This window comes from Hypomesus nipponensis, chromosome 27 (assembly GCF_054491055.1).
Source record: "Hypomesus nipponensis isolate SF chromosome 27, ASM5449105v1, whole genome shotgun sequence".
NCBI classification, from domain to species: domain Eukaryota; kingdom Metazoa; phylum Chordata; class Actinopteri; order Osmeriformes; family Osmeridae; genus Hypomesus; species Hypomesus nipponensis.
In genome coordinates, this window is record NC_140387.1 from 4,364,768 (window position 1) to 4,376,837 (window position 12,070).

Consider the following 12,070-nt stretch of genomic DNA (forward strand, 5'->3'; position numbering starts at 1 on the left):
GGAGTACAGAGCTATTTCGTACTTGGAACGGCAAAGTAGAGAAAAAGGGGGCTTTCTGTTGCACTCCCGCTGTTCAGTGGTAAATGACTAGCCCTTCACCCCCACTGCGTCCCCAAAGGTGTCAAGAGAAGCAGAGTGAATGAAGTGCCAGCACATTGTGCTGCTCCAACATTGTGTGTTTTACATTTCCATGACAGAAGTGCCACTCGACTTCTCCACCATTCAGCAGGCAGTAGGGCCCTTGTCTCCCTCTAGAAAAACAACATGGCTGCCATCATTGGTTTCAAGTCCTCTTATGAAAAGTAAAGGAGAGAACTTCCTCTCTTTATTAAAAGTGTAAAGAGAGAATACTTATATTGACTGCCACACCCATGTTTGTGGCGGATGTAACAATCCCCACAATTAGCTCGGTCACATTTTTTTTTTTTATGAAGTTTGAAAAGTAAAAGTAAACATCTTAGGCTTAGCAATGTGGGCTAATATACACAGCATTTGGAGTACTTGTAATGGCTACTTAAGTCTCCATTCACCCGAATACAGCTCCCCCCCCCCTCCCCCTCTGTGTGTCTGTGTGAAGAGTTCTAACAAACACATGGGGTGAAGATAAATAAACTAGTCAGGCCCTTCTTAGCTCCATTTGTTCAGCTATCCCCCAGGGAAAAGTCTCACTCTCTCTGGTGTTTTAACAGACTTTTAAGCATTAACAGTTTATGCCTTCTGCAAACATTGATGTTTACAGGGTCAAGTGTATCGATCCAAGTCGGACCTTTTTTTCTTTTCACTCTCATTATTTGTACTGGGATTTAGACAACATTCAGTAGCTCAAATCAACTTTGGTTTTTAATGAGAGGGTTGGTGGGAATGTCGTGGTGCAGCTGTCGAAAGACAACCGCAGTACTGAAACTGCCAATTGCGGATCTGGCCACAGAAGGTAAACTTAGACAAATATCAGGAGTCAACGGCACTTTAAGAAAGATATATTTCTTCCCACTGTGGGCACATAATGCAATCAAATCAAAGTGAAGCTTCGACATTTCAATACAGTGCAAATATCTTAGCATTTATAGACAAATAGCTCTGCAAACAAATTTATATCATACAATATACTGTACAATTTACCTTTACACATTTTACATATAAAAATAATCTTTACTTTTTCATTTTGACACTATTGTGAAATATGAATTTGAGATTTGACTGAAACTACAACACAATATTTTTTTCTGTGTTCCACAAAATGACTATAACGTAACTATTGTATGTGCGTGATCAGAGAAAATAGAAATGGAGCTCTTATAGTTGTGTGACACCATATACACTACTGGGTTACAATGTGTCTAATAAAAATGGTTGACTCTTACAGCTCAGCTCATTGGACCTAGTTAACCAAATAGGCCCACGTATCTACATAGCAGGCTCCTGATATGACACTATGTGCCAGGTCTGGAAGCAGCCTAAAGCAGGTGTGTTTCTAATAAAAGTATCCGTAAAACGTTTACGATGCTATTCATTTGACTGTGACAAACTCGAGAGGCCGAACTGTTTTGAAAATCTCTGCAACAATGTAAGAAGTCCATTAGATAAAATGGGGTAAAACCAAAATGGTAGCCACAGCGGTAATTGCACTCTGACAAGCGAAAGAGTTACTCGAGTTCTCCTCATACGGATAGTCCTCCGGTTCATCAGTGTACTCGAAATCCTCCTCGGAGTCTGAATATCCACTACCTGCATACCTTTCATCTGCATCAAAGCAAAAGTTTTTCATACTTACTTTTACATACTCGCATATTGTTCTCTCTGTACCGTCACATATGCAAGTGTCTAACTGTTGTGCTTTTGGTATGGAGCGCATATTGGCTATAACTCTTCTACACTCATCAGAACATCTTTCACCTCCAAAAAGTTTGCGGCAATGGAATAAGTAGTCCTGCATTGCCGAGCTGCACTGAGAATCTCTCTCGCACTGTCGCCGTGCTTCGGTGCAGCCCATGCTACTGGTCCGGGGCAGGCATGGTTCTATGGCACGTTTGGTGTTCCTACAGACCAGATCCGAAGCGCAATCACAATCCTCCAATGTGGGTCCACTTTCGGTTAAATTAAGCTGGATGAGGGATGATATACAGTGACTGGGACATTTCTTCCGATTCCCGTTAATAATTGGAGCGCATGCATAAACGTATTGGTCGTACGCGTAATGACACTCCGGCTCTCCATGGCATTTCATTATGGCTTGCCAACAGACCAGCCGACGACTATGGGTAGGGGACCCGACACTGAGGCCGCTGAAAATGATCGACACGGAGTACAGAAACAAAACAAATTTCCTTGTCCACTTTTTAAACCCGGCCAAACTCGCCATTTCGAAAGAGACGGATAAAAGTCACCACACTTCAGCATAGGGATTTCAGTTACTTCATTGAATCAGAGTCCAAAAAATCCGTATCCACTGCCTCAGATTCAAGATCTTGTCCAAGTGTTAAGGTTTAGAAAAGCACACCCGGAATTCCTTTAGGATGACCGTAGTGAAAACACCACAAATCAAGGAAATGTGGTTGCTGGTCTTTGCATTCTTTCCACAAAGATTTTATACACTGTTGCGGATCTCCATATGAAACAATGCATGTTCTCACGGTTTTAATAGGAAATTCCCACAAACCATCGCATGCCCTTTCCGAAGTAGTACGGATTTTGAACAACACCGTGTCCTTTAAAGTTAAAGAAAGTTAACGTTAACTCCACGCGCTGCAATTCCTTCCTGAAGAATTCAAATTCAGAGCTTCTGACTTGAAAGAACTAAAAGTTGGAATGCGATAGGCGTGCTTTTTCAAAAGGGAAGATTCTCACGTCCTCTGAGTGCATTCCCTCGCAATCGCATCACTAGACTTGTGCTATCGTGCCCTAATGGTCATGTTATGATTCTCTACGTCGTTCAGGGGCAGTGACGCAAAGATGGAAACGTGACCAATGAATGAAGAGTATTCATCTGCATACGTTTTAATGCAAACCGATCAATTTTTATCCCTTGTCATGAAGATTTAACTTACCAGTGGTTCATGCAATGACCCAACAAATAATTAAATTGATTAAAATACATATCTGTAACCTGTAATATTTTTTTTTGACTAAGACATGTAGAATACTGCACAAAACTCTCTCTATCATTTATATAGATAAACTTTAAACGTATAAGAAACATTAGATATTGACTCGTAATCACGTTCAATTGGTTTGTCATTTTCTGAAGGTGGTGAAGCTTACTCAGATAACACTGGAGGGGTCGGACATCTCATTGGGAGAGAAAATGACAGCTGTTCCAACACATGCTCTCTCCCTGTCTCACCCCTTCCACCATGAAACACAAGTTAGTATTTACACAAGCCTTGAGGGCCTTGCGATGTAACTGCACACGCGTGAATACCACCAGCCACACATGCACATGCCAATAAAGACATGACAGCTCGTAGGTCCAGGAGCTATTATCCTCCAAACTCCAAGCCCCGTAAAACACCTCAGTTGCCTTGTATGGTCTACTCAGCTGTGCGGGGGTAATCAACATAGTGCTAGCTCCTTGGGACACAATCACTCTGCCTTTTGGTTACAGCGTCTCCTATTGACACACACACAACAACAACAACAACAACAACAACAAGAAATCGTCACACGTCCGGAGTGTGAAAACAAGCAACAGGTTTTAATGGCATGACACAACACCCACACACACACAGATGCAGAGGAATGTCGGGCCGAAGAGGCGGGGTTTCTCAGTCGGAGCGCAGGAGAAGATCTGGGTGCCCTGGTCCTCCCTCAGTAGTCATCACCAGCAAGCCCATGCAGGCTTTGAGAGGGGGCCTGGAGGCTAGCAGGCAGCAGAGGGAGATACTCAGTCAGTCATTCTGATAGCCATGCTCCTCTGACCCTGTCACTTCGCTCCCCTCGGGGTCACGAAGATCTGGCAGCTGTCGGGGGGTGGGGGTGGGGGGTGGGGGGGTCCCTGGGACCCCCTATCCCAATTAGAGAGATTAGAGAGGATTCAAGCCCGGTGTAAAAGACATCCCACCCTCTCGACTCCAGCCAACTCCCCCACCCCCGCCCCCGCCCCCACCCGCACCCCTCCACCCCTCCACCCCTCCACACTCTCCACAAATTACCCCCATATCAGCCCAGCTGGCATACCACGGCAATAGGTCCTCTGGAGGCTCGGTTTACAACCACATCAAAGTGGAGGTCATCTGAAACACGTGACATCCTCCAACTGGCGAATCACTCAAGGGTGTCCTGTGTCAACCAGACACCAGGAAAGAGATATCACAGTGGCCCAGCCTGTCTACCCTGACCATCCTGGTAATAGCTTAAACGGCAACGGTATTCCTAACCCCAACACTGGTTAAGGTGAAGCCGAGATCGTCTAGAAATGCCACTTGTGAGCCCAGTGTTTCCTGTGCCTTAGACAACAAAGACTTGTTTCTTGGTGTTACGTTGTGGACTTGCTGGGACTGGGCTAGTTCATGACTGGGGTATGAAGCCCTCTGGTTACACAGCCTGCTCTGTGTTATCGAGCGCCTTCTTGTGTTATCCGGCAAATCTGAGCAAGACTACTTCCTACCAAATGATACTATTACTGAATTCCTTTGGCACATGTACTACATTTAATGTTTCCCTGTGAAAGTACACAAGATTGTTGAGCCCCCCCCCCCCCGCGCAAATTGTTTGCAAGTGTCGAGGTAAAGTTTTCAGGGTGTGCAAATACGATATAATACAGAAAGCCACAACACAGCACACACAGTGAAGTCCCCAAACCGAATTGCTTCCATGTTGTTGTAAATGATTTCGACAAATAAAAGGTAACCTGTTTTCTTCCGTGCATTTTTCATTTCGGAAAAGAAAAACTTAATACATTGCAGAGCAGAGGAGAAGAAAAAAAGAAGAAGAAGAAAGAAAGAAAAAAAAAAAGGAAAAAGAAATCCCATCAGTGTTGGCCTGCAGCCAGACAGGAACAAGGGCCAGATTCTCTCCAGCCAGTATGTCTGTGTGATTGAGCAGGCAGCTGCTCTTCCCCTTACTAGAGCCCCCAAATTACTCTAATACTTCACTGACATTCTTTACTGCTTTCCTAACTCTATTTTCAGGTTCCTTTAAGGGGGTATACCTAGGAGACTGAAGATAATATGAGCCAGGTTTTGGCTCCACTGGTAAAGTTTGGTTTCTTGCATTTGTTTCTAGTTTAAGTTTCTTCAGTTCAGCCTCCTGTACATGCGGTTGCTCGTGGCGACTCACATATAATAATGGTTCCAGAATTGGAATGTGGTTCTCAAGAATAGACGCACAAATACTCATGCAAAGACAGACATGCTCTTCAGTGTGTCTCCACTGCTGTCAGAAGTCATTACACACAAGCCGCTGTGCCAGAATAATTCACTGAACTTTGCATTCAAGTGCCTCCACCCCCAGATAGAGAGAGAGAGACAGAGAGAGAGACAGAGAGAGAGAGAGAGCGGGGAGAGGGGAGTGGGGTGGGGGAGAGGAGGACCAATATTAAAGTTGCCAAATGTTTTCTTCCCGGGCTTCTATTTATCTTCTTGTTGCTATTGGAAACCACTTAAGAAAAACATCTTGCCGATATGCTTTCCCCTTCAACAGAAGTAGAATCTAAACAGATAACATCAAACACATGAGCAAATACATTGTACCCTGTCTCCTAATTAATAAAAAGACATGCCTACTAAAGAGAGAGAGAGAGAGAGAGAGAGAGAGAGAGAGAGAGAGAGAAAGAGAGAGAGAGAGACAGAGAGAGAGAGAGAGAGAGAGAGAGAGAGAGAGAGAGAGAGAGAGAGAGAGAAAGAGAAACGGAATGAGCCTCGAGAGTCTGAGAGAATTACAACTCTTCTCCTGGCTCAAGGTTGGGTTAAAGGCATGGGCCGCTCCACCAGATAGCAAGTTCTGGACAGTGTCCATGGCGTGTCTACCATTACCTTCTGGATTCCAGCAGGCCCTTCAGGTCTTATCGCTTGGGAGATTTTCTGGGGGCGGCACCACATGCTCCCAGATAGAATGCACTCCTCTGGGGAAAGGAAGCACCAAGAGGAATCTCACTTTGAACTCGCATTGCACAGAGGAGCCACAAGTTCAAGCATCGGTCATCTCCAATCCCGTCTTTAGCCAGAAGCGTCAACACGACAAGCCGCAGCTTATGCTGGGAGAGCTGTTGCCTTAGTTACCACAGGCCTGTCTGCATTTTCTAATCAAAAGGGGGAGGGGGAATCAGGGAGTTGCTTTTTACAGAACATTTCTGAAGTTCAACCGGTTACTAACATGTTTAGCCCAAACGAAAATGTGTGTCCTCAAAATTGGATGAGATTCTGAACTTTCACAGCATATAACTTTCTGTCTTTCTGTAGAACATACCAGAAATCGAATGTCCCTTTAGTTCCCCAAACACTTAATTCAGCAGGATACCTTTTGGAAAAGCAAGAATGATAGTTCTTGGCCTTGACTGGTAGGCTCACACTGGAATTTGGGCCCGACTTTTCAGAGAAGCCTGGGGGCTGTGGAACAGGTTGGAGAGAGGAGTTTCTTTCCAGAACGAGCGACTCGCCAAGTCCTGCTAATGCTATTACCCTTGGAGGTGACAGGCGAGAGAGGGCTGAAGGAGACAGGGGAGGAGGGAGGTGGAGGAGGCAGGGGAGAGGGGTGGAGGAGACAGGAGAGGAGGGAGGTGGAGGAGGCAGGAGAGGAGGTAGGTGGAGGAGGCAGGGGAGAGGGGTGGAGGAGACAGGAGAGGAGGGAGGTGGAGGAGGCAGGAGAGGAGGGAGGTGGAGGAGGCAGGGGAGAGGGGTGGAGGAGACAGGAGAGGAGGGAGGTGGAGGAGGCAGGGGAGAGGGGTGGAGGAGGCAGGAGAGGAGGGAGGTGGAGGAGGCAGGGGAGAGTTGACTGGAGGAGCAGGGGAAAGCGGGCTGGAAAAACCTGACGGCAAGTTGGACCAACTCTGTTTTAAAGGAACAGTAGGAACATAAGCATGTTTGAAAAGAAAGCCAAAAACCAACTCATCTTTGATTTGACCCTCTCCCTCGTCAACCCACGGTCAGCATAAAAAAGAAAAATTATAGCCCCAACCAAAGAAGAACTACTCAAAATTCATTATGCCCTTTGGACATGTCACTGAGTGGTCTTATATGTCTCTCAGAGAAGTATCTTTTTCAAGGGAAGAACAAGGAGACAGCAAAGGGTTTAGATATTAGCGAGAAACGTGACCTTCCCTCTCTCCCTTCCATTGTGACCGTGTATCTCAGCGTAAGGAAATACCTGCCCAGGGACTGACAGTCCAACAGGAGGCAAGCACAAGGAAGATATTGTTCCTCCGACCAAGGTCACAGAGGGCAACGAGAAGGGGAGCAAATCACAGCCTAGTACCTCCAAGATCCGATCTGAGCCAAGAGAGAATGAGAGGGAGAAATCTTGTGCATTGAATGACTGTGACTGTCACAGAGGACAATACCTGGCTTCAATGTCCCCCAAAAACTTGAGGGTTGGCCATTGTAAAATGCCGGCAAGCTGAAAGGGGATTTCAAGAAAAGCAGACTGAAAACTCTCTGACATCACAGGAGTCATTTGTAATAGCACTAGGGCTTTGATCAGGACTACTGTATTCTCAATGAGCGTAAATACAGCCGTCCTGATCACACACATTCATTTTCAGTGTGGCCCGCTGGCTCTTTAGATGAGAGTGTAATGACTGTTTATGCTAACCACAGAGTTTAGAGTTGGGGATCGCCATGGATGCTGCCAAAGGAAATGGTTTTGGATGTCAAAGCCACATACTCCGCTATGGATTTGAACCATGGTATGGGATGTGTTCTGAAATGTCTGGGAGAAGCTGGGAAAAGCACACAAACTTACACGGACAGGAAGTGAAGTCCATTCATAGTCACGACAATCCTTTTAATTGGTCTTATTGTACAGCTGTTCATCGACATCCGGCAACCTTAAGGCTATTTGGACGATTTACTTCATCTAATCTTTGACACAGCTGCACGTATTTATCTTACAGTATATTGCCACAGAAACCTTCTTCGTCTTTTTTGATTTATTAATTTATGTTTGCGAAAATTCTTTTCTCAAGAGCATGGCCGAGGAACTCTGCACACATGCATTTGACCAATCCCCTCCAATCATCCTGCCCTCACAATAACACACACACACACAAAAACTCTTGATTAGCCAGTACCCAGAGGACCGGGTAAAGAGAGAGAGCGAGAGAGAGAGAGAGAGAGAGAGAGAGAGAGCGAGAGAGTGGGAGCAGGACGCTGGAGGGATGGGAGCTCATTTCCAGGGTGCGTTCTGTAACTCAATCCCCCGGTTGGAGCAGTCTCCTCAGGGCCTGGCGGGCTGCCAAGCCGGGCCTCATGCTAAGCCGGGTCTTTAAGGCGTAGCCGTTGTTTCAAGAGACAGCGAAAATGAGATGTGACCCAGGCCTTTCCTGACATCCGCCTGAGTAATCGCAAGCGCCGGGAGAGGCACTGACGACAACGCACTCGGAATAACACAGAGCGTTGTTCCCCAAATAATAAAGCCTGCGAGCGCTGGCGAGCGACAGCCCTACTTCAGTCCAGACGGGACAGGAAATGGGTTTGTGCTGATATATGCCGTTTTTTGGTGTGTGTCTCTCCTCTCCACTTGGAGTCCCAGTCAAGTGGCCTTATGTACAGTGTCGATTCTGTTGTTGACACTCAGTCTGTATACCCTGTTATTCTTGCAGGTCATAAGGGTGGCCTGGTTCGTTTGACTTTGAGTGTCAGAATTGTCTGGACTGTTATCTCATGCTGAACTGTCAACAGTTCAGGTGTGAGGATGCTACACACTGTGTGCTTCACACCAGAAGCCCACACAGTCCCATGCAGTGGAAGAAATTGCGTTGGCAGTGAAGTCACCAACCGTTTGAACTAATTACACAGTACTGCCTGCCTGGATATAACGCGTCTTTGTTTAGAACGATGTTTTACTCAGGGATGTATGCGACCCACTAGTAATGGGCCTTCAACGGGCAAGGAAAAACACTCACACACTACTCAGAAAACTGTGTATTCCCGACGAGCCGGTCTGCGGAGACAGTTACCACACACACACTTCTAGTGTAAACACTCCCCCCTCCTCGAGAAACGGCAGCAATGGTGGTCCACCACCAGTCATCTCTCTCTCTCTTTCTCTCTCTCTTTCTCTCTCTCTCTTTCTCTCTCGACTCCATATAATAACTCAGGACCATCCTGAAGTTCACCGTCTCGGGTTCCTCCCTTTGCGAGGGCACCACAATGGCGTTTTTACAACCAAAAGAAATGACCCCCCCCCCCCCCCAACAAAAAAACAAACACGTCCAAAAATCATCCTTTGCCGCAGCAGTCAGGAATCTCGTGTTGAGAACCTGTTGAAGCTCCCCTGGGTAGTTCTGATCTCTCCTGCTCACCGGGTGTTTGATGATCACAGCTCGCAGCCACAGGGGTGGTCTGAAGGAGGAGGGCTACATCCCCCGCTCTGCTGTTTCTACGAAGTGTGTGTGGGTGTATGTGTGGCTGAGGGGGTGGGCTGCAGGGGATGTGGAGGTGTGTGTGGCTGAGGGGGTGGGCTGCAGGGGATGTGGAGGTGTGTGTGGCTGAGGGGGTGGGCTGCAGGGGATGTGGAGGTGTGTGTGGCTGAGGGGGTGGGCTGCAGGGGATGTGGAGGTGTGTGTGTGTGGCTGAGGGGGTGGGCTGCAGGGGATGTGGAGGTGTGTGTGGCTGAGGGGGTGGGCTGCAGGGGATGTGGAGGTGTGTGTGGCTGAGGGGGTGGGCTGCAGGGGATGTGGAGGTGTGTGTGGCTGAGGGGGTGGGCTGCAGGGGATGTGGAGGTGTGTGTGGCTGAGGGGGTGGGCTGCAGGGGATGTGGAGGTGTGTGTGGCTGAGGGGGTGGGCTGCAGGGGATGTGGAGGTGTGTGTGTGTGGGGGGGGGGGGGTGGGGGTAGTGGCACTGCAGCAGTTAAGGCAGGGATTCACTGATGGATACGACGAATGTGCGCCAAGTGTTAAACATTGATTCATGCCGAGACTGTTATGCTCGGGGATTACCTCACTCATAATCAGAAAGGTGCCTCTCAATAAATCCCATTGTGCAAAGTAATCACTTTTACGTGTTTGCAACATCACTGCGACATCACTCCGAGTAGAAGAAGGGAGGATTCTAGATCGGATCAGAAACTCTTTCATCCTCACCAAGTACAAAGAAAATGTTGCGCCGGCGATACGTTACAGTAGATTCAGTGTGCCATCAACATGCATTGGGTTGGACTTCTGCTTCTAAACACCTGGTCATCGTCCATGGCAGTTCATTCCTAATTTTCCTGAGGAGACGACAAACATCAGATGTTAAGGACAGATGGAGATCTCCTGAGAGATCACTGCTGTCAAAGGTAAACGAGAGGAACATTTAGATTGTTCTTGAGGCAGCGGCCGTCGGTGTTGCTTAGTTACCGCCACAACTTTGGACAAAACATCGCGCTTGCAAAAGCTCTTTAGACATTTTTAACTGGTTACCCCATGCCCCTTAGACGGCTGTTCTGACTTCTAGATTCAAATTGGCTTCCAAATGGGCACATTTGTTTCATTCCACAGCTTTGATTTACAGGGCTAGGGTTTTCCCCTGAAAAGCCAAAAAGTTTCCTGATTGAGGTAATCGGAGTGTTGAGGGAAGGTTATTAAAGAGCAAAGCATGCTGGGACTAATTTAAGTGACCCATTGAGATGTCAGTATGAATTTAAAAAGCTGGGTGTGGAGAAATGAAATGCTGACTGAGGCAATGAGGCGATTGCTCTTAAATACACCGTTGTGTCACTTCCTGAATGAGGGAATAAAGGGCCTTAGGAGACGGGGGTATATTCATGTTGGAGAGCACAGTGCATCTCTTTGTGCCCGCAAGCACGAACCAATGATTTGCTTCTACGACATCTCAGGTCGCTGTCTTAGCTCAGTCACACTCCATCAGGCCATCAGGGGATGGAGGAGGTTTTGAAGGGAATCTGGATTCGTGTTTAACTCCAGTCAGGGTGGTCTGTGATGCTGGGTTTATGTTTGGCTTAAACACAGCTAGCTACCCCTCTCCAGATCCTCCTGCTCTGCTTACTGTCACTAGTAAAAGGATGAAGTAGAAGAGAGGAGAGGAGGGGAGAGGAGATGAGAAAAGAGGAGGCCATTAACACAAATAAAAGATCATCCAGGTCAGCCGTCTTCGTTTACTGTCGCAGAGATGGATGGTAAAGTTCTCTCCACATGTTAAGGGATCTGGTCACCCACAAAAGCACAACACCTCCGATAAAAGTATTGAGAAAGCAGCAACACAAACGCGGCCCACTGCTTCATCAGGGCGTCTGATAGCTGCATTTGGTTTTCTGACAAGCCTGTACAGTAGCACCCTCTCAGCAAGCAGCAGAGCAGAAAGGGTGAACGCATGACGGCTCATCCCTCATACGGAGAGAACCTCCGCGAGAACGTGCTCGACGCCCTGCAGCAGATTGTGTTGTTGTTGTCATTTCTCTCTTTCTCTCTCTCTCTCTCTCTCTCTCTCTCTCTGTCTCTCTCTCTCTCTCTCTCTGTCGCTCTCTCTCTCTCTCTCTCTCTCTGTCTCTCTCTCTTTCTCCCTCTCTGTCTCTCTCTCTCTGTCTCTCCCTCTCTCTGTCGCTCTCTCTCTCTCCCTCTCTGTCTCTCTCTCTCTGTCACTCACTCTGTCTCTCCCTCTCTCTCTCTGTCTCTCTCTCTGTCTCTCTCTCTGTCTCTCTCTCTCTCTCTCTCTCTATCTCTCTCTCTGTCTCTCTCTCTCTCTCTCTCTCTCTCTGTCTCTCTCTCTCTCTTAACAGACGTCAATGAGGGCCTTGGCTTGTCTCTTGTGGACCCGGTAATCATGGGAGGGGATGTTCCCACGCAGGCAACCACCTCCTCTGCGGCCAATCGGCATTGACAGAGCTGAACCGTGTGTGAATGACCTATTGTCCCATCCCGTCCCCTCCCTCCCTCCCCCATGCCCCCCCCACGCCCTCAATACCCCCTTCTCCCAG

General features: G+C 47.5%; 1 protein-coding gene across 1 annotated transcript; it reads right to left on the reverse strand.

Annotated features, from left to right (window-relative positions):
* Positions 1–822: 822 nt before the first annotated feature.
* On the reverse strand, positions 823–2,912 carry gas1b (growth arrest-specific 1b). The gene has a single exon (XM_084694226.1). The coding sequence runs from the start codon at positions 2,357–2,359 to the stop codon at positions 1,577–1,579; it is 783 nt and encodes a 260-aa protein (XP_084550352.1). The 5' UTR covers positions 2,360–2,912; the 3' UTR covers positions 823–1,576.
* Positions 2,913–12,070: the final 9,158 nt, after the last annotated feature.